Raw genomic sequence first — 22,508 nt, forward strand, 5'->3', positions numbered from 1 at the left:
AAACAGGGATTGGTCTGAGTCGGTCTGAGCCACCATTTCTATGGCAACCAATCTTGCTAATATGGGCTTGTTGGAAAGCCACACCCCTTTAACAGAAAGCAGAATCTGGGAAATCTGTCAAACGTTTCGAATGTTCGAGGTGGGGGCATCTGATTGGCCAGTTTATAACCTAAATAACTTGCATTGAAGACAAACATTCATCATCAGGGTTAGCAAGAACATGTTAAAAAGAGGTACATGAGCAAGAATGATTATTCTGACAAATATAACGATTGAGTAATACAGTAGCTGTTTATTTCTCAATAGAGTTCTATGGGATTTTGGCTATCTAGGACCAGCGGTTATTTCCTATTTGGAACACGAGGGGGGAGGGGATATTGTGTCCAATTCTAATGAACGGTCAATGGTTTCAACCATCCTCTAGTGGTTAGTTAAAGAACTGCAAAATTCAGAAGTTGAAACTTATGTCCAGAATGATACCAACTTCAATCCATTTATCTATCCATTCATGGTTTTCAAAGATTAAAGTATAAACTTCTTAAATCCATGTATTTGTTTTAATTAATTTAAATTATTTTATTTATGTATTTGATTTTTTAGGTACATTTTATATTTTTTCTAAAGAAATAAAAAAGAAAAGGTATGCTGTAAAAAAGACAGAGGGCCACCAGAAAAAATTGTCTCCAATGTGTGTCAAACAGAGGAGACCCCAGTAGTGACCCCTGGGGTATACCACTGGCAATTGGATTGAATTTCTATGAAAAACAAAGAAAAAAAATCCTATGATACTAAAATACCCTGAAAGTGATTTCATGAGTTGACTGGTGTTGTCATGTAAGGTTATACAGATTGTCTGATTTGGACCGAGACTGTGAGGTATCAAGGAGAAACAGCTGAGGAGTATTCACACATCGCACACTAATTTGTCTTACTTCATGGCTCATTAATGGCGGTTGTGTTTACATGCCTTCTTAACTCATGTGTAAAGTGTTATCAGCAGCCTCTTAATTAAATCAAACATGGAGCAGTCCTGTCTAAATCTCCCCCAGCAGACAGCAAAGGGCAAGGAAATCAGGTGTATTAACAAGTCAATGAGAAATTCATGTGTGTATAATTGCGCAGCGAGCACATCCGACCTTTGTTAATGATGCCACTCAAAGCTGCAGGTGGTGTTTCTCAAATGAACTCCCGGGGGAGCTGAGGCGGCTCAGGTCCTCCTGACTGGTGGAAAACCACCGAAGAACACTTTCCCCTTCACGAGAAGAACCAAAGAGGGGAAGGGATTGTACAAATGACGGCTCATCACAACTCAGCAGGTGTTCGCTTTGGTCTTTGTTGTTTTTGTTTTTGCTGTCAAAAGGATACAAGTGCGGCTCCAGATTCCTGTGTGGTGTGAAAGCATGTTTACATTTTGAAGCGCTCATCTGCGTTCCCCCCACCACCACTATCACTACCGCCTCCTCTTCAACAAGCTGAAAACTGGGGGGAAGGGTGGGAGCCGACTCACAGACGGAGAAGCAGAGCGGCGGCGGCTCCTTCGCTGGATGGATCAATGTTAAGATCTTTTTCCTGTCTTTCTTTGAAAATTACCCTCATATTGTGTCTGCTCTTCCTGAATTACTGTTGGGTTTTGAGGGAGAGCTCCTCTTCCTGGGGGAGACGGCGGGGGCACAAAGTCCTTGAAAAGCAATCTATCCTCTTCCCCTTTTCACAGCCGCCTTGCAGCCATTTCCAACCATCTCCTCCTCCCATCTCTCGGAGTCCAGTTACTCCATCATCATTTTGAGCCGCTTTCATCACCTGCTGATTCACCCTCAGTCTCCCCCCCAAACACCTCCACCCCAGGCAGCGTTTATCGCGCTTCGTGAGAATCAAATGCGAAGGCCAACCACGTTCTTGCTGCTTAAATCTCCTCATAATTGAGCCCAAGGGTGTCTGAAATTGAGTGTGAAGACTGCATCAAGGTCACTTCCTCCACGCTACAGGACGGTGATGGATGTCTTGTCTCATTGCTTGATTTGGCTGCTGCATTTTTTTTTTTTTTTAGGAGGGTAGGGAGGCATATCCTGTTGCACTTCTGCTGCAAGCTTCTGCTCGGGCGGCCAAAGTCATTCCTAACAGGACCGAAGGAATTGAGGTGGAGGGAGGCGGAGGGAAAGGACGGCCGTATTGTTTGAAATCACTGGGGCGCTCTGCGCTCAGATTTGTGGGTAAACATTCCAGGGCACCAAAATAAAACATATTGATTGCGGGATGGATGGCTCCCCATCTGTCAATAAGCTAATCTGCCAAATTGACTGCGCCTCTTAGAGCATTGTGTGGCCCCGGACAGCTGGATTCAGTCACAGAAGAACATAAACAGCAGCCAGTCTGCTGAAAACTTCAAGAGCCAATGATTTATAATTCTCAGATTGTGCGTCTGTGCACACAATGGAATCACCACGGGCTTGATAAAGTTTGGTGTAGAACAAAGGCTGGACTGTGAAAGCAACATTGACGAAGAAAAGAGCAGAGATTAAAAAAACTAAAGCTAAAACCACTAAAGCTGACTCTGTATAGTATCATGTTCAAGACCAGCTAAGCTCTGATGGACTCCATCGCAAAAAAACTTGTGCGAGACTTTCAACTACCGTAACTCTTTGACAGTTTATGCAATTAGGTTAATTGCAACAAATTCTGACACAGAGATCTGCTTTACCACTGAGCAAATTTATACAAACACTTTTCTCCACGACAGCATCGGATGATTTACGTCGCTTGCATAAACATTTTGATACCGAAAAGTGTTGCTACTTTTCTCCCATTCAGAATCTTCTGTATTCACGTTAATTGTGTAAAAAGTTGAAGAGCTAACGGTAATCAAAAGGATGTTAACACCGTAGCTAAAGCTCTGGTGCTAAAGGGTTAAAAAACATTGTCTAATTGCTCAGTCTTTGTTTTAAACGTCTTTTTGCTAATGCCATTTTGGATATTGTAAGAGCTTGATCAACAAATAAGGACTTTGAATGTCTTGCCTGGACCAAACCCTCCCTCCAAAAAGCGATAAAGTGACTACAATCTTCCATTTCTCTGCTGCTTTTGGCATTGGCGCAAACAAGTCTTTCAAGGATTAAGCCAATAAAAATTACACATGGAAAAGTCTTGGAAGTTTTATTTATTTATAAATCATGGTTAAAAATAAGTATTTGGTCAATAACTAAAGTTCAACTCAATACTTCCTTATATACCCTATGTCTGCAATGACAGCAGTTAAATGTTTTCTGTAAGTCCTCACAATGTTTTCACTGGTTGCTGGTATTTTGGTCTATTCCTCCATGCAGATCTCCTCAAGAGCAGTGATGTTTTGGGGCTGTCGCCAGGCAACATGGCCCTTCAACTCCCTTCAAAGATTTTCTATGGGGTGGAGATCAGGAGACTGGCTAGGCCACTCCAGGACCTCGAAAAGCCACTCCTTCATTACCCGGCAGTCTGTTTGGGATCACTGTCATGCTGAAAGACCCAGCCACCCTTCATCTTCAATACCCTTGCTGATGGAAGGATGCTTTACTCAAAATCTGATGGTACATGGCTCCATTAAGTCTTTTCTATAGACGAATCAGTTGTCTTGGCCCCTTTGCTACAAAACAGCCCCAAAGCGAGATGTTTCCACCCCCATGCTTTACAGTAGAGATGGTGTTCATTGGATGCAACTCAACATTCAAAAAAGTTTCATCTGATGATAGGACTTTCTCCCAATCCTCTTCTGGATCTCTAGAAACTTTAGACAGGCCTACAGATGTACTGACTTTAGCAGGAGGACACGTCTGGCGCTGCAGAGTTTGTGTCTCTGGCAGCGTAGGGTGTTTCTGTTGATAGCCTTTGTTACTTTGGTCCCAGCTCTCTGCAGGTCATTCACTAGGTCCCCCCGTGTGGTTCTGGGATTTTTGCTCACCGTTCTTGTGATTATTATTGGATGAGATCTTGCAGGGAGCCCCAGATCGAGGGAGATTATTGGTGGTCTTGTATGCCTTCCATTTCCTAATAATTGATTTCTTCATGCCAAGTTGCTTACCTACGGCAGATTCCCATCCTGGTGCAGGTCAACAATTTTGTTTCTGGTGTCCTTAGACAGCTCTTTGGTCTTGGCCATAGTGGAGTTTGGACTGTGATTGCTTGAGGTTGTGGACGGGTGTCTTTTATATAAAGTTCAAACAGGTGCCATTAATACAGGTAGCAAGTGGAGTACAGAGGTTCCTCTTACAGAAGAAGTTACCAGTCTGTGATAGACAGAATCTTCCTTGCTTGTAGGTGACCAAACACTTGTTTTCCACCATATTTGCTAAAAAAATTACTTTAAAATCAGACAATTTTAAGTACTGTATACTGTAGACCCTAAGTCAAACACGATTTGAACACGAGTCACTTAAAACTCAGTGTACATCGCATGTCTTTATCTCTAAATGATAAGGATAAAGTTTGTCAAAGACAAGCAAATCTTGAATCTGTAGTTGTGCTCCATTTTCATCTTGTTACCAATAAACTAGCTTGGCTGCACTCCCTTTAGTGAGATTATTGTTACCAACACTAAACAACCTGAAAGAAAGTGCTCTAATTTTTTTTTTCATTGAACACATAATTTCACCTTTATTATCTTCTTTAAATCTATGATGTGTGGATCATTAATAAAACATAAAGAATATAAACCAATAAATTGACTGTGAAACATTGTAATGTGCTATTATAGGTTCAGGGGTTTAGGGTCCACATGGGAAATTAACAAGCTGCTCATAAATTAATTGAAATTATTTAAACAAGCAGCTGCAATAGAAACATGGATTTTATTGTGCATATTATTTCTAATTGAGCCACTTTGCATAATTTTTATGCCTTTATATTAAAGTTTGTCTCACTGCTGTGGGTTGTCTTGCCATGGACGTTTTTATTGCGAAATGACATTCGAGATGTCAGATTTTCAATCAACAGGCAGGTAATTGGTGGGTAAGGCGTGACCGTCCCACTCGTTTTCTGCAGTGCGGTGTGCGCCGGCTAACAAAGCTCCATATCGGGCCGTGGCTCTGCCGCTGCACATTCTCAGCTTTTGTTCTGAGGTTCTTTGTGGAGGCTCCGCTGGTTTCGCAGAGAGTCTCCGCTGCTGCCTTTTTTTCCCCCACACACCCACTAGTGAAGAAAGGCTGACGCTCTGCCAGCAATTTGTGGGATAATCTACCTTCCTGAAGGTTTGCTAAAGCCCCCCACCCTTTTTGCGCCTACTTCTTGTCCTCCCCCCACTTCTTATCAGCCCTAGTGTAAGGAGCATGTGGTTTCCTGCCAACTTCTGGGAGCCGTGAGCTGCCTCTCCAAACAGGAACACGCATGAAAACATTCCACAGCTGAAGGAAACGCTGTCCTCAAATGTCCCCCGCCCCCTCGTTTCTTAATTCTGCGTCCTACCAACCGATCTTCACAAGCGCTTGACCGGCAGAGGGGCACGGGTGTGTGTTTCACACACCGAAACCTATGATTAGCTTAGTCCGCATCATTAAACAGCCTGTGCTCTACCATCAGAGTGTCTAAATCTAAATGAAATACCTCTTCTCAGCTGCACTCCATCAGTTTTTCAAGAGGTTCTTCTCCTCCTTTGTATCGGTAATCCCTGAAAGCATTTGCTGAAAATTAAGTACTGCAGCGAGGAGGTCCGAGCAGGCTGCTCAAGGCCCGCTAGAGGAGTAAATTTGTTTAGTATTGCATGACTGCTCCCTCGTACCTGACATCAGGTGTGGAAAAAAGCTAAATAGCCTTGAAAAAACAAACTGAAGTTAAACCGTCTTCACCGCCTCTGCTGTCTGCAGTTGTCCGGGTACGGTGTTCTGTGAGTCCGATTTATAGAACCAGTAGCATTTTCTGCACTATGAGGCGCACTTAAAAGCCTTAGTTTTTTCAAAAAATCTGCAGTACACTTTATAATCCTGATGTCTTGGTGATTTTTAATGATACATGGTGCTTTGTCAAAACGTTTGGTTGGGTGTTATTGTGAAAATGGAAGTGCAGCTAACATGTAGCGATGTGGGACTGTGTTTTTTTAAGCATTATTGGCAAAGTTAGCAAAGACACAGTAACGTTTGGTTTAGCAGTATAAGTTTTTTTTACATGCTGCAAACAAAGTTAGAAGTTACACAGCAAAATGAGACATGTACAACTCAGTTTTAACTAAGGATGAGTTACATTTTTCTTAAATTCTCAAAAGAAAAGCAAAATATGTTTGGTTAAAAACAGCTGAAGTGCATATCGTTCTGATTGTTTAATAAAATGTATTTTACAATTATACACGTGAAAGGTGTATTCATATTCAGATAATTTTTTTTCTGAATCCCAATAAAAAAAAAACTGTAAAATACTGTCTCTGGTTGTGTCTTGGGATATATCGCGATATACATGATATCGTGACGTGTATCGCAATACGTATCATATTGCCAAACCCCTGACTAAACACAATCCTCATTTTTTGTACTTCCGTCATCATTAACATCAAGATCCTTCATGATACACACGTCTCTTTAATGCAACTGTTGAAGCTAAAAAATCCAATAGAGGTCCACCTTTGTTCTTCATCCCCAATCGTCAATTGGGCGTTCATGCAGACCCCAAAGAAAGTCAGAAAACCATGTCCTTTTGTGGAAGTTCCTACAGTGAAACACCGTTGACATGTGAGATATACACTCAGGAAAATGTAACGATGACCAACAAGGCTTTGCTGTGTGGTTGCATGTGTGAAACACTACCCAAGACAAAGTGGTTGGGCATTGTCTGGTCCTTGATGGTTGAACACTAATGTTTTGATGTCTTTTTGCTTGAATGAAAAACTGAAGACAAACTGGCCCAGAAGCACAAATTCATGAACGCATTTCCCTTGTTTGTTATTTAAATGATCATTTTAATAGTGTTTATGGGCCGAGTTCACTTGAAATCCTGATTTTGGCATCCCCATGGCAACGTTTTGTAGGATGCAGGGTAAGTCTGGTCATGATACAATCTATGAGTTTGTAAATGGCAACTTTAGTGATTTTTTTGTGTGTTTGTTATTGGTAAAGTTACTTGCAGTAATAATGAAAGTCCAGGGGTAAAAAGTTTAAGTGAGAGTGGTTGGTTAGATTCAATAGAATGCCTGAATTTTATCGCAATATAACAGGAAGGTTGACGACATGGTTATCATCGATCCTCATTCTGTTGTCAAAAATTGCATTCCTAAACTCAGTGTTTTCCCTCTTGGCATGTCGGGATCGAGATGAAGAATTCTTGCAAAGGTGTTTAATCCTAAATGACTTCTCACTCCTGCACAGATAAAAAGCGTCTTATCTGCCGACTTTCAGGATGTTCTTTGAGGGGCCTGTAAACAGAGAAGCATCTCTTCTCTCCCTCCTTGTAGTTGTGCTCCCCAGCATCTCTCTTTGTGCCCGCATAAATGATTCAGCAGCTCATTGATGCTCTGCAGTCAGCTTCTTTGCTAAAAATATAGGGGAAGTTACAGTGATGTATTCTATCGAAAGGTTTTTTTTTTTCCTATATGAGGTGTAAATGCCAAATAATGCCAAATATTGGGTTTCTTTGGACAATGATAGCCCTTCTTTCGGGTTTCTCCTGGGTTTTAGACAGATTCAAGGATTTGAACAGGTCGACATTTCCTGGTTTTAAAGATCCACTCCGATTGAAAACTGTGGGAAAATGTGTAAGGGGAAAGGGGGATGGGGTTGCTCCATGCCAATAGTTCCACCTACAACCCAGAGGCTGATTTTTAATGAACTACTGCTACTCTGCAGAAACTATGTCGCTAAAACAACACATTTTTAAAAGAGTTTTGGCTGAAAACAGCATAATCATAATTAAAAGACCACTGAAAACACTTTTTTTTACGTAGATCAAAAGATAATTGGATTGGGACTTTAATGACTTACTATCAGATGAAGACACAAAACTACAGAAAAAAAGGGAACATTTGTGGCAAGTTGCAATAAAAGTGACTAGAAACCAACATTAGCTAAATGTGTCTCATAATTTGATTAAGAACAACTAAGGTGTTGTGCAATGTTAAAGTTTAAATGACAAATTGAGAATAAAAAGAAAAGACTGTCATTTTATTTTTCCCAAAATCCTAGTCTTTCTGTGCAGTTAGGAGTGAATTTGATCTTTTTAAAATAAGCTAATTGGAGTGTTTTGAATTCTGGATCTTGTTTCTGGGATTTGAATGCAGGAGTTGTCACACAGAGTGGAGATGAATACAAGACCTGAGGATTTATAGATCGCTGAGGTGAGTGTGGAACGACGTGTACAGAAACTTTTGGTAAACTTTGTGTCCAACTTGCAGGAAATTTAAGCAACAACTATTTAGAAAAAAATCAGTAAATTTTTATTAAAGAAAATGACTGCTCAGCTGCATATTTTTGAAGTTGTTCCATGATCATCAGTATATGCTAGTCTTTGACAGTGTTGGATAAGTTATTCTCTTTAAAGAATCAATTTTTCCTGAGTGCAATAAAAATACAGTTTTGAGGTCCTTACTGAAGGAAAACCAGGAAAAAACAAGCAGTATAGGAGTCTTGTTTTAGGGTGAACTACAGTAGCCTACAGAGAAAATCTGGTTGAAAATAACAAATGTTGTCAGGTGCGCCACATATTCAGGTCAAATTTGACTTTTATTGTTAATGGATCTCCTCCCACAGTCCAAAAACATGCTTCGTAGGTTAATTGCTTACTTTCAAGTGCGTCTAGGTATGTTTATGAGCGTGAAAGTGTAAGTGTGTGGCCCCTCAACAGACTAGCAATCTATTCTGGGTGAACCCCACCTTCGCCCAACAGTACCCGGGTCCAGCAACCATGTGACCCCCAAAAGGATTCAATGGCCTTACAAAAGGGATGGATGAAAAAAAATCATTTGATATGAGTCTTGTTTTAGGGTGAACTACAGTAGCCTACAGAAAAAAATCTTGTTAAAAATTGTAATTGTTGTCAAATTGGTTTCTCTAAATAATCACTTGCTATAAATGTAAGCGTGTGATTGTGCGCCTATGCGGCAGACTGGCGACTTGTCCGAGTTGTACTTCCCCCAACAATAGCTGGGATAGGCTCCAGCAACCCCACGACCCCAAAAGGGATTAAGCGGATTTGGAAGCTTGATGAATGTCAATAGATCTGACGTTTGACAGATTCAGTCATTTCTTTTTCAATATGTATGATTTTATTATTAAAAGCCTGCTGGGTCCCCCGCCTGTAGTACAGCTGCCATTCCAGCTGCTGAAGTACAGGTGGGGGGCCCTGCTGGCTGCCTCACTGCAGTGGGGAGGCTGGGTTCCCCTCTGTGTTGCTTGGCTTGGCTGGCCCGGCGGCTTCCCCCAAACAACGAGGATTCAATTGTTGGCGTTTCCGCAACTGATTTCCTTTTCTGCACACAGCCTTGTGTTTCACTTGTGCTCTAAAAGTTCGAGAGTTGGAAGGTGTGGGGGGTGCAGGTTTGGCTTTTTTCACATTGTGTTACAATGTTCTATAAATAGACATGTTTTACAGAATTTTTTTTCTACATTTTGGCTACTTTTTTTATTTTTTTTTATTTTTTGGGGCAATTATTTAATTGATGACAAACATACCAAGAGAATGTTTGTCTCTGCAAACATTTTTTACTTGACAGTTGAAGCTTTGTGTTGCTTTCCACCATGATAGCATAGCTGAGGCAAAGCATTTCTGCAATTTGGGCTGTTTCACCCACCAAACCTGTTATCACTCATTACTCTCCTGACAGCAGAGATTTCAAACCAGCCATCGGCACCGTTTTCTTTCATCATTTATCTTCCTGCAAATGTGATGAGAATAAGAAGTCATTCAGAGCAGAAATTACAGTCTATGAAAGAATCAAAGAGCAAACTCTAGCTCACACATGGTCCCAAAATTAAGAGTGAAAATGTGTAGTGGCATGAGTCGCCACTAGGGGCTCGGTGCCAAAGCAAGTCTATTTCTACTGAAACCAATGTTCAAAGCTTAAATATTTTTATTGTCTGTACATTATAACTGTTTTTGCCTAATTTTTAAGTGGTTGCAACTTACATAAGCCTTTGGTGAAGATCACAGTACACTTATGACACGCACGACAATTGTACGTTACATTTTCAACCAGTCTCAAGGTATCTGCAATGTTATACCTATGCTCCTCTTGAAATGCAGCCACCCCTTTAAAAATGATTAAGTCTTTTGTTACAAAAATGAAAATACAAAATATTTTTCATTTAGTTCTCCATGTCTTTGTTTGTTGCAGTGTGATTCATGTGTTGTTCCTCCTTCTCACTCCCCTCTGGCGGAGCCAAAGAGCTTCCAGATTCCAGGTGCTCCTGTCCTTGGCTGTGAACCTTGCCTCTGGCTAGTCTCACACCCCAAGCTTTCCCCCAGCTCCATCTGGATGAAGCGCTCCTGTCCTTGGCAATGGGCCTCTGGCTTGTCTCGCCCATTTTTCACGAGTTTTTTCCTACCTGGAAGTAAGATGACTCAGTCTCTGAGGCCCCGCCTTTTGCTGCTTACGGGGGTCACCCATTTCATCACGTTACCCTAGAGATGGAATCATGTCTGTGGTTCACCCACGGAAGCAAACAACATCCTAACTTTTGCATAGATAGATGGATGTGCATAACATACATGTGTGTATCCCTTTAGTAGCCCCTACACTGGTTGTTGCGATGGCCAGGGCTTGCGGCTGAGTACCTCTAGCTTCGCCACTCAGCTAGCGGCAGAGCACAGTTAGCTTTCATTGAGAAATTGGGTTTTTGTGTCAGCCTGGGGCCGGTTCTGACTCAGCAGACTCTTCCTAAAAGGGGCTGTTCTCACTTTGTGACATCAGCTTGTGAGAACCCGTTTGTTTTGGGAGGGACTGGTGCTCAGAGCACAGGTTTTTATAGGAATATTCAAAAATGCGTACATTGATCAAAATTACCTATTTGGGGATGTTTTTGTAGAGGAATGAATAGTAGAATATGCTTAAAAGCTAAAAAAAAAGTAGATTTTGCTTAGTATTGACCGGGCGGTTCTAGTCCTGGCCACTTTTGGTCAACAAGTTAAAAAGTTTGCCCACCCCTGGTATAGGCCCTTTAAAAATTTGAATATATGGATTTTCTAAAGTAAAGATAACATTTTTTTTTTTTTTTAACAATGAATGCCTCGTTGCATCGCAAATTGAGAAAAACACTACATTGACACTCTCCGGTGCACTCAGCTGGGTTTGGAAGAACCTGAGGGTAAAACCGGGTGATGGGACGACGGATTGTCTCTCAGCAGCATGTGTCTGTGTTGGAAACTGCTCTCCTCTTCATTCCCTTCATTTCAGTGCTGGCAGGTTGCCCCAATCAGAGGAGCTTGTTGGATAGTCAATAGCCCTCTTCCATCTTTCTAACAAACTAGTCATCTCCCAGCTGAGTTGAGGGCAAAAGCCAGAGTTTAAACCTCTTTTGCTCAATTGATTCCTGGCCCCTCCAATCCTAGGTTGCGGCAGCGTGTAAGCTTTCCAAGAAAGACAGTTTGATAATGTAATAAATGCTGGAAAGAGAGATAACTCCATTTAGGAAGAATGGAGCTGTTCAGTGCAGACGCAGATCCTGGCAGCTCTGGGATGTCTTATCACACGGGGGGATGATATTTGATCGGCATATCGACTGCGGCAGAGACAGAACCCGAGATCTCTCCGAGCGCTACACATTAGACAGATTTCACACCTTTATGCCTGGAAGCCGTACAACCTCATTCTGCGGCTGTCAGATGCTCCGCGAGCTCCGTGGAGTTATTGCTTCAAACGCGGAGGGATGCAGTCGCAGTAAATCGGAACTGCAGCTAAACCAACAATCTGACAATTTTACCGCCCTCCGCGCGTGCGGAACCAAACTGACGTCCTATTTTGTGCAACGGAATCCTTGCAGTGTTTTGTTGTGCTCCCATAAATGATGGCTAACAGTCGTGAAATCATCTGAGGGACGCGTAAGGCCGTGTGTGGATGATGGATTTCACCTTTCGCCAGCTATACTTTCCATTGTGGTTCCTCTTCACCAAAAAAGTACAAATAAACTCCACTTGAAGCAAATAAGCTGCATTAACAGTAATGTGGCAGTTAAAACAAGGCGAAAAAAGAGCAGGAGTTCATTATGGAGGCAGCGAGGCGACGCCTAATGCTGTTTTGACTGAACTGTAGTTATCAGTGCGCTACCGTGATGACGCTCAATTAGAGCGGCGTGCAATGAGGCGAGCGGGGCTAATCGCTGGGCGGAGGGCGAGCTTGGAGTGAAGCGGAGAAGGTGAAGTGTTCACAAAAGGGACCCCGGAGTCGTGGAGGGCGGCTAATGAGCCCGCATGATTCACGCTTGGCCTCCCCCCGCAGCGCACCTCATCCTCCGCCTAGAGGTGCGGCGTTTGCGCCAACACATTCCGTGAGGTGGTTTGCTGCCGCCGCCAGGGTTAGAAGTTCTTTCTTTAACGGCGAGATTGCTTCTCCCAAATGAACCTGTTTGTGTCCACAAACATATGAGGGCAATCTGAGGGAATGAGATGTTTGGGAGAAGTCCAAACAAGGACGCTGTGTTCCTTATAACACTGATAAACTTGTTTGGTTGAAGCCATGTGACTTTTTTTTCTTTTAACTGTTCACTTCTAGTTTCATGCTGAGAGTGTGTGCTTCTAAACAGCCATTAGGAACATGGACGTCAGCAGATCTGTTGGAGTTAGTCTTACCCCGCTACATCTTTGCAAGTTTCTCTACTCGTTTCATTTTTATTCTCTTGTTTTATGAGTGGGATCATGTCTTATGTTGAGGAAAAAAAACATTGACCGTCTATGAAAACTGGACTGAGTAACCCCTCCTCCCTCATGTTCCAATCAGGAAGTACCCGCCGGCTCCAAGAAGCCAAAAGACTTCTACAGAGAAATAAACAGCTATTACTCATTAAAATTGTAAGAATAATAATTGCTCTACGTGTTTTTAACATGTTTTTGATCATTTTTGAGTTGGCTCGGGCTCCTGGACACCTTCGTAGGTGTATGGACACATTCGAGCCATGGGTGTTCCGGGCATGTCCCACTGGGCGGAGACCCCGGGGAAGACCCAGGACACGCTTGAGAGACTATGTCTCTCGGCTGGCCTTGGAACGCCTCGGGGTCCCCCCAGAGGAGCTGGAGGAAGTGGCCGTGGAGAGGGAAGTCTGGGCAACTTTACTTAGACTGCTGCCCCCGCGACCCGGTCTCGGATGACCGGAAGAAGATGGATGGATATTTTTCTGTAGTGCAATTTATTCATGTCTATAAAGTGACAAATCAGATGCCTCAGTAAAAGTTTGTGGTCTCACGTCAGGAGGGGGACCTGATTACAGACAAGTTAGCGGTGTAAAGTCATCAGCAAAAAGGAAGTCCAGAACCGGAACCTCAACCCTTCCACACGCACCGCAAATTTCAGTCAAAAAATACTTTTGTTTTTGAAAATGACTATAGTCATAGTGGGTGGCTGACTCCTGATTGGAAGGTTGTGGATTAATTTCCCGTCTTGCCCACCCATGTGTCAAAGTGTCCTTGGGCAAGACACTGAACCCCACATTGCCTCTGGTGGAAGGTTGGCGCCAGTGTTCGAATGCGGAGCCACCACCAGTGTGTGAATGGGTCTGTGACTGTAAAGCGCTTTAGGCCTTCAAGGAAGGTAGAAAAGCGCTATACCAGTATACACCATTTACCATTATATAACTGGCGACCCTACTAGTTACCTTTTTTTTGCGTTTTAAGCTTCAAACCTTTAAGACTGGAGGTGTTTCTGTCAAAACCTACAACGCTCTCTGACATACCGTAACTCCTTACACAATCAACGAGAATTTGCTGATCTGCCTAAAAAAGCAGTTTTGCACAGGTAAGCAACACTATAAAGTGGTTTTTCACCAATATGCAACACATTACTCATATAAAGTAATTATATCGGTGCAAGGCTGCTTTTCTCCGCCACAGAATAAACTGGTTCACGTTGATTGCGTAAAGGGTTGAAGCAAACTGCGGTCAAGGAGAAACACAGGTCTGAAGCTAAAGCTCCAATGTAAAAGTCTTAAGACATCCAAACACTTTTGTTAATATCCTTTAATAAAACACTTACCCTCTTTTGACACACTTTAAGCTAATCCTGAACACTTAACCATTTATTCCCATTAAAAAGTTTTAATAAGAGTTGCTACAGCTTTGAAATCTCGTGGAATTTCTGCCTCTCGTGAATAATGTTTCAGTTTCCGGCTAATGATTTTTTCCCACCATCTTGTCAACCACCAGGTCCTCTTGTAAGTCAAATGTTTAAAGCGTTTTACTTTGTGTAGTCCGCTTTCAAGTGGACTTCCAACACACTGATTGGCGAGAGTGGTTGCCATAGAAATGATTACTTCCACCAGGTATGTCTGGCTTGCAGGTTCTTGTGTGTATGGTTTCTAAGTTGTGATTGGATAAATGATGTTAAACCTGTGATAACATGTGGCTCCTTGACCCTCAGAATCATCAACTGGGGATCTTTCTGTGTGGAGTTTGCATGTTCTCCCCGTGCATGTGGGGGTTTTCTCTGGGGACTCCGGCTTCCTCCCACTGTCCAAAAACATGCTTGATAGGTTAATTGGTTACTCTAAATTGAGGTGTGGATGAGAGTGTGAAGAGGTGTGTGATTGAGGCCCTACGACAGACTGGTAACCTGTCCAGGTTGTACCTTGCCTTTCCCCATCAGTAGCTGGGTTAGACTCCGACACCCCCGTGACCCTGAAAGGGACAAGCTTCTAAGAAGATTAATGAATGAATGCTGAAGATAGTCTTTTTTCATTCCAGACTTTTTCTTTATTTTATTTCTGCCCTTTAAATATGAAATCCACAGCCATTTGGGGTAAAAATATATTTAGATTTTTTTCTGTTCTATGTAAAGAAATTGGGTATTCCATTGAAGAAAAAAAAAGGTTTCCATTTAATGTTACTGTAAGCAAGAAAAATTGCAAGTAAATAAAGTACAGTGCAAGTACATAAAGTTTTGCACAAAATTTATTGTATGACCTATAAATCAAGAATTATGCACACACAAATTGGACGAGTCAATTTTCCCTCCATATAGACATAGTTTGATAGACTTTAACTGTACACAAGTCTTAAAACCTAAATTTTTTAGTCTTAAAGACCCACTCCAATCATCTTTTGGTGTATTTTCAAAGCATTCCCAGTGGTCTTTTAATTAGGATTATGCCATTTTTAGGCCCCCCCTTTCATCACTCATAACTGAGAGTTCTCTGTTTACACGCTCACACGCTACCTTACAGCCCTTCACACCCCCAACCTGAAATGGAACAAAAACGTTGAGCAATATTGAAGCCAACTCGGATGAAGAAAACAAAGACGTACATGGACCTAACCGGCAACAAATTGATCTATTTTTTTCCAACTGAATGTTTTTGTCTGCTTCTGATTCACCATGATTTGAATGAAGAAAAACTAAGAAATACTTTTTTAAGCCAAATTTTCTGTATAGATGTCCTCTGTCATAAAAATGCCACAAGAACACGATTAAAAACACAAATTTTTATCAGTTGGTCTTTAAATATTTTGAGTACAGGTCTCAGGTCAAACTTTGAAGTTGCGTCAAGTTTAAATTTGCTTGTGTGACTTTGTTCAGACAGTGTTTGTAAATGTCTAATTACAAAATTCAGTTTGATCAAAACGTTTTATTGTACATTTGTTTGGTTTGTTTTATAAGTATGAATATTGATGTGATGGAATTTTAAATTATATTATGAGGGCTGTTATCTATACGGGGGTTAAGTGGGTTCAAGGATAAGGATCAAAATTAGAAAATAAATACAATAAAATAAATAGATACATTTAGGTCTATGATATTTTAATTAATAAACTGTCACTAAAAAAATTAACAGACCTGGAATCTGAGAAATACAATAATTTCAGATTAAAAAAAAAAAAAAATCAAATGGCCCCCCCCGGGCCCCCGCCCCGGAGACGCCACTGAAGCGCGAGCTGTCAAATACCTGTAGTTGTTCATTAAAACAGACACTAAGATCCATCCAGACTTTTAAACCTGTCCGGCCGCTGATTGGCCAGCCGCCGGTCACGTGTCTGAGCGCAGTCAGTCGCTGTGCCCAGCAGCTTCAGCAGCGGCGGCTCTGTCTGGATCCTACACACCGACACTTGCAGGAGGCCCCCTTTTCTTCTCGTTTTCGAGGATTATCCTTCACCATGGGCGACAAGAAAAGCCCTACAAGGTAATGCGGACCTCCGCCGACGGTTTCCGCCGGTCTCGGGCGCCGGGGGCTCGACGTTTGGACCCGTCTCTTCCCCTCTCCCGTGTTCCGCCACAGCTAGCTAGAACCGTGCAGTCACTATGGCGGCTTCTCGCTCCCTACGAGCCAGCCCCGTCACTTCACAGACAAAGAGAAATTTTTCCAAGGAGACGCCTGGTTCTCCCCGTAACGCTCCCCCGCCTCGACGGAGCCTTTTGGAGGGTCAATGTCGAAATGGGCTCGGTTTGGGATCGGTTTCGTCAGTCCACCTTCTGAGCCTCGATGCCAGGCATTTTTCAGCAGCGCTCTCCTGCCTGCCTGTTAGCATAGCGGGCGAAGCGGTCGGACGGTTTGGACAGCCTCGCGCTCTCAGGGAGGTTCGTCCACTTCCCGGGACTCGGAACGGTCCGTTCGCGACAACGGCGCCACGCTTTTGTGTTGTGTCGCGCGGCGTGTTCCGTTCGTGCCGCGTCTTTTCTCCCCCTCCCTCCACCTCCTCCGCTTCTGTCCGCGAGACGTGTTACGAGTTGACCTTTTTGTCTATTTTTTGTTGTTTTGTTTTAAGGCCAAAAAGACAAGCCAAACAGACACTGGACGACGGGTACTGGGACTGCAGCGTGTGCACGTTCAGGAACACCGCCGAGGCGTTCAAGTGCAGCATCTGCGATGTGAGGAAGGGCACATCCACAAGGTAACTCCTCTATCCACCCAACCTCCTCCTCCTCTTCATCCTCCTCCTCCTCCTCCTTTTGGAGCGGCTCCGGCTGCAGCCATGCATCGCAATTCGAGGAAGTTTGATGGACAGCCCGTTTGTCTGCGGAGCCCGATGTGGGGGACTTGTTGATTGAGCCGCCGCTGCTGCTGCGCGCGTGCAAACAGTCACGCGGGCGTCTCCAGCCAAGGATGCGGATGCAGGGGCTGATTGATACTGTGGATGGACCCTCCCACCTGTAGCATCTGCAGATTACAGATGCAGAAGCTGGTGCATTCTCCCATCAGCTCAGATGGTGACTCACGGCATTATGGGAAATTGGCCACCTTTTGGGGATCCCCTCTCAAGTTGTATGTACACTGACACCCACTCATTCGTTTTGGGAATCGGTGGTAGGCGACTCGCCTCATCAGCTGCTGGAGAAACACATGACTCATCTGTGGCCTTATCTGTGGCTTTGTTGACGACTTACCATTTCTGGTTGTGGTTTCACGCCGCCAGCATAGAAGGGTTAAACAAAAAAAAAGAGTTCAATGTTCTTTACCATTCCCTCCCCTGTGATCGTTTTCCCAGCAGCGTGGAGCTTAAGACCTCAGCTGACGAGGTGAAAGCAGGAAGCAAACCCACGCTGCCTCCATACTCTGTCTGGCAACAGTCACCTCTTGTTTTTATTTGGTTAACAGGTGCACACACGACACCACCGGAGTATTTGTCACACGCTTTGGCGTTTGATCTGAATGGTTAACCTTTGATTAATGCACTGGTGTCATTGCGGGTCCGCCTCTTGTTCTAATGAGAACTAATTAGTCGTCTCTTCTGTCGCCGTTTGATGTTTTCCGGCTAAAAGATTCGCACTTAAGGCTGTGTGATCATGTTTGTCTCGCCGCTTTTATCCGCTGCTTTTCTTTGAATGTGCCTTTATGAATGAGCGCCTCAGTAATGAGGCTTCGTGCTGATTGGTTGGAGTCAGAATTTTATTTTTTTGCGCTTTTACTGGAGAAAAAGCATCAGGTTTTCTTGCATTTCCTTCCAGTTGGTGTTTGTCTGCATCCTGCTGTGTTTGCTTTTATGTGTCACAGGAAAGATGTTGGTACAACAGGTGGAAGCGATGCTGTTTCCTGCATTTCTTTTATCCCTTTTACACAAAAGGGAAGCTGAAGGAAATAATTGATTTTTGTGGACATAAATGAATCAAAATTAGGGGTGAAATGTCAAGGAAAAGGTTGTTAAAGATGCAGAAAGTTGCTGGGCAACACAAGGTTAGCTTTGTATGCTGCAACAATTCATGGACTTATCATAAAGTTAATTTAGGCTGAAACTAACTATAAATTTTCCTATTAAAGCAACATATTAATTTCTTAGTCGCATGCACCAACACGGATTGTCCTGGTCCGTAGAGGGTCATAGATACGAGCGATTGCTTTTTTTAAGTGAAGCTCTTTTCAGAGTCATACGGCCACCTTAGGGGATGTCATGAAAATGGAACGTACCATTGTTGTGCGTGTGGTAAATGTACCATGTAGTACTTGTAAGTTAAATGCACTCAACATATGAGTGATGCTTTTGTACGGTACACAACGACACACTCTAGTAGTAAGGAAGATGCGTGTATTGGCCCCTTACTGACTGCCCGCCAATACTGCGTGCAGGTGATACGCAAGTGCCTGTGGGATACCCACACAGGCTATGCTCTGATTGTCCAATTCCCTCATTTGTAACAGTCAGGTTGCACGCGCTTTGCATGCACTAATGGGCTCCTTGCGCAGGGTTTGGGGGGGGTTAAAAAAAAATGAAAAATTTGTACGATACTTTACCTACTTCCCCCTTACTTAGCTTTGTATGTGTAAGTGTTTACTACAGCGCAGCTGTAGCAAGAACTGTGCACAAACTGAGTGAACTACGATCTTAAAATTAAATGTGTCCTTTACAAGTTTGTCCATTTTTTTTTGCATGGAGACAGCCCACATCCACCCGTAAAGGCTGTTGTGACTAAGGCTTAAAGAAAACCACAATTTGCTTTCTTTTGAGGACAAATGCTTTGGTGTTTTCTGCAGCAACAGCCTGTTGTGTTCAAATCGATCTGACTTTAAAGTTGATAGATGTTCAGAACATGACGTCCACTTGTTTCGGAATAATGAATCATTCTGCTGTTTTCATACAAAGCTTTGTTGTTTCATATTTTCCCCTCTCTGTCATGTGCAACTTTTTTTGCCATTTATTCCTTAATTTGATGTTACTCCATTTAAAAAAGCAAAGTCTTGTTATTAGCATGAAAGCCCTAACTGGTTGTCTGAATTGTAGTGAAATCAGGAGCTCCACTGCTCTCCAACAGCTCCGACATTTTACTAATGAAGCCAAGAATGTGTGTTAACAGGAGCCCAACCTCTGGCTGGGGCATCAGCATGCACGGAGAGGCCCCCGCTCTCCCCAATGCACCTGTTGACCCAGTCCAGCTCGGGAAGGAAACTCGATCCCGAAGCAGGCCAAGTGGAGCCTCCGCCTCCCTGACAGCAGCAGAAATCCCTGCAGTCTCCTGCTTTCTTTTGTCGCATCGTGTTTTACTGCTCCTGATACAGAGCTGGAAATGTGGCAGCTACCGCTCCACGAGAGTCGTCTTTGTGGCGGTGTTTGGTATGCACCTCTGGACGCCTGGAGGGGGGTGGCATTCTGGGAGAAATCGTTAGAAGAACTCTAAAGTTGATTGATGGTGGAGATCATAGGAAGTCTGGAGGTGCCTCCGTCTTTGACTGCCATGCTGTTGTCTGATGAATCGTTTTTTTTAGGCTTTCCAGCTCAGCAAACCAAAACACACATTCCTACATGTGACCCCTACAGGAACACTGTCATTTGGGGTCCAGGTCTTCCGATGATATAATGTGAGACCCAATCAGAGCAGCTAGTTTTCGGTTTACTCAAATGATTGTTTTATTAGTTTGTTGAATCTTGCAAAAGCTTCTTTCTTTAGGCATCTGCAGGATTGCAGATGGCTGTTTTTGTTAATTAGTGGCAAAGAGTGAAAACTAGTTCATTCACCTGTTGAGGGAAAATCACCTGAAGCTTCAGTACCTGTCAGTACAGAGACGCGCTCAGGTTTTTATAGCCAAAGATATGACAAGTAGTTTGAACGAAATGTGTGTAATTCCACCTTAATGGATTCAGTCTTATCCGCTCAAAGTTGAGGCGTTCCTTAAGGGGGACATCAAAAATCCAAATGTGTTTTCTTTATTGGCACATCTGCTTGATGCCCATCAAACTAAGATCTGAGGAAGAAGAAGTGATGGACTCCAGGAGGAGATATTTGGAGATGTACCTATAAGAAACTCGTACAAAAAAATATACTGTTATAGAACCAAGTGTTACTAAACTGATTTTTTTTGTTTACATAAACACCAACATTGTTGGTGTTCATAGTGATCCTCTTTCAGTTGAAGGCAAGTGAAAGTAGAAACGAACTTGAACCCAGAACAGACGGAACCAACCTGAAGCAACATCTTAAACTCTTAAACCCATTGTGCTTCATGGTGTAGTTGCATCAGAAAAGTTTATGCCATAGTGACCACAGTCAAATTTAGGTCTCGACAATAAATTGAAAATGATCACCACAATATTAGCTTGTGCAATGTTCATATCGCAAAAGATGGCTCAAACCATAAATGGTCGCCTTAAATGTTTACGCACTTGCAGAGACAAAGAAACCACCAAGTGTTTGAAAAAGCCGAAGTGCGTACGCCCCTACCTACACTGTTCTTATTAGTTTTGGTAATACACAGGTTCGGACCCGACTCCTATTAAGATAATTTGCAGTAAAATTTGTCTTAACTTTTATTGATGATGTGATGGTGTCTTAGATTTAACAATATACTAGTTTTTGTTTGGTTTTGCTGTTTTTTCATGCATCACAAGTCATATCGGTATTGCAATACTGATTAATAATATTGCACTTCACAAATTTTCCACATACTGCAACACTGGACAGATTCTTTTGGCGGTTGGGATTGTTTAATCTCTATCAAGCCAACCATGCGGCAGCCAGCTTGCAAAGGTGATCCGTTGGTCTTTTGTGCTCTATAAATTTGGTGCGATTCCTACGTCTACGGAGGTTTCTCAAAAGCAATGACGGCAGTTACGTCGGTCCTCAATCAATCGCTGATAATCACTGCATTAAATGTTGACATTCCTACCACTAGCAGAACTCTGGTTGTGCAATGAACGCAATTCCATGAGATTCTAAAGTGGAGAAGCACTTTAAAGTAGTGAAGTGTTAACACAATCAATGTAAACCAACTGATTCTGTCGCAGAGAAAAGCGGTTTTGCATCATTATTTCATATGTAAAGTGTTGTAAATCGGTGAAAAACGTTGATTCACGTCGATCACATGAATGGTCGATGAGTTAAGTCCAAAAGTGTGTGTTATTTATGTGTTGCAGGCGACATCACTGGTTTTAAAGGGTTAACCAAATAATATAGTGCTTTACAAGCGAAGCCATAATGGAAAATATAGACACTCTGTAAGACTTTGTTTTTTGTTTACCCACAAGGACTTGTTCTTTTATTCAGTGGTGAATGGTAAACCATCTAAAAGCATGTATATGGCGCTCAACATATGGTGAGGTTAAAGTGGCATCCCAGCTGGGTTTCACACTCGTACAGTTAATGTGACTATATATCACACGGGAGAATAGGATTTTAAATTGTAAATCAACAAAAAAACTCATGTCTCAGTTTAAGTTTTTCTATGTAGCAGTCTCAAAGTAATATCTGTTTGCTGATAAACAGACCAAACACTGGAAAACTGATGTTTACACAATTAACACGAGAACAAGAATCGTGATGATAGATGTAAAACCAACAAACAGATCAACAGTTGCTTTGATACACAAGCTGATAAATAACTGCTAAGACATGAGTCTGACAGCTTTCTCCACCTGAGAAACATAAAAACAAGCTCAGAGAGCCAAACCCAACTCCATCTGTGACACAAAATTGTGTTTTTTATTCCGACCAAAAACTGTTAGACTTGTCTGTGTGTGTGTGTGAGGTGGCAGAGTTATTAGATAAATGATTGCAGCGCGCGTGTGTCCGCCTCGTACAGTGATGGAATGGAGTCATTATAATCCGTAGGATTCTACCACTGTCACATTAAGGCAAATTGTCAGGGATAATGGAATTACATAAGAGGGGGGACATGCCGGCGCTCAGTTTATATCTGCGATTGCTCGCCCACCCTCTGCGCAGACATCTGCCCCCCACACCCCCCCTACCCAGAGGAAACTGCTTGTGCTTATCCAGCATTATCAGCATCTGCACTGAGGTCCGCAGTCCATGTGGGTAGCCCTAATCTTTACATGCTAATTGGTGGATTTAAAAGTTCTTAATTACTTCATGGGATTTGGCAGCCCGTGTGTGCGTGTTTGTGATTAAATACAATGGCCAATTTGGCGTTGGGACAAAACGGAAATGTTGAATCGGGGATTTTTTTTTTTTTAATTTAGGGGGGGGGGGGTTAAAAGGGCCG

The 22,508-nt window shown here is 42.7% G+C and overlaps 1 protein-coding gene across 1 annotated transcript in view; it reads left to right on the forward strand.

The window, feature by feature from the left end:
• The first annotated feature begins 15,678 nt into the window (after positions 1-15,678).
• Positions 15,679-22,508, forward strand: part of rybpb (RING1 and YY1 binding protein b) — a 23,672-nt gene continuing 16,842 nt past the window's right edge. Inside the window, exons 1-2 of the mRNA XM_024270116.2 lie at positions 15,679-16,262; positions 16,846-16,971. Coding sequence (XP_024125884.1) covers positions 16,237-16,262; positions 16,846-16,971 — 152 coding nt within the window. The 5' untranslated portion in view covers positions 15,679-16,236. The remainder of the gene's footprint in view (positions 16,263-16,845; positions 16,972-22,508) is intronic.

This window comes from Oryzias melastigma, linkage group LG5 (assembly GCF_002922805.2).
Source record: "Oryzias melastigma strain HK-1 linkage group LG5, ASM292280v2, whole genome shotgun sequence".
Classification (NCBI taxonomy): Eukaryota; Metazoa; Chordata; class Actinopteri; order Beloniformes; family Adrianichthyidae; genus Oryzias; species Oryzias melastigma.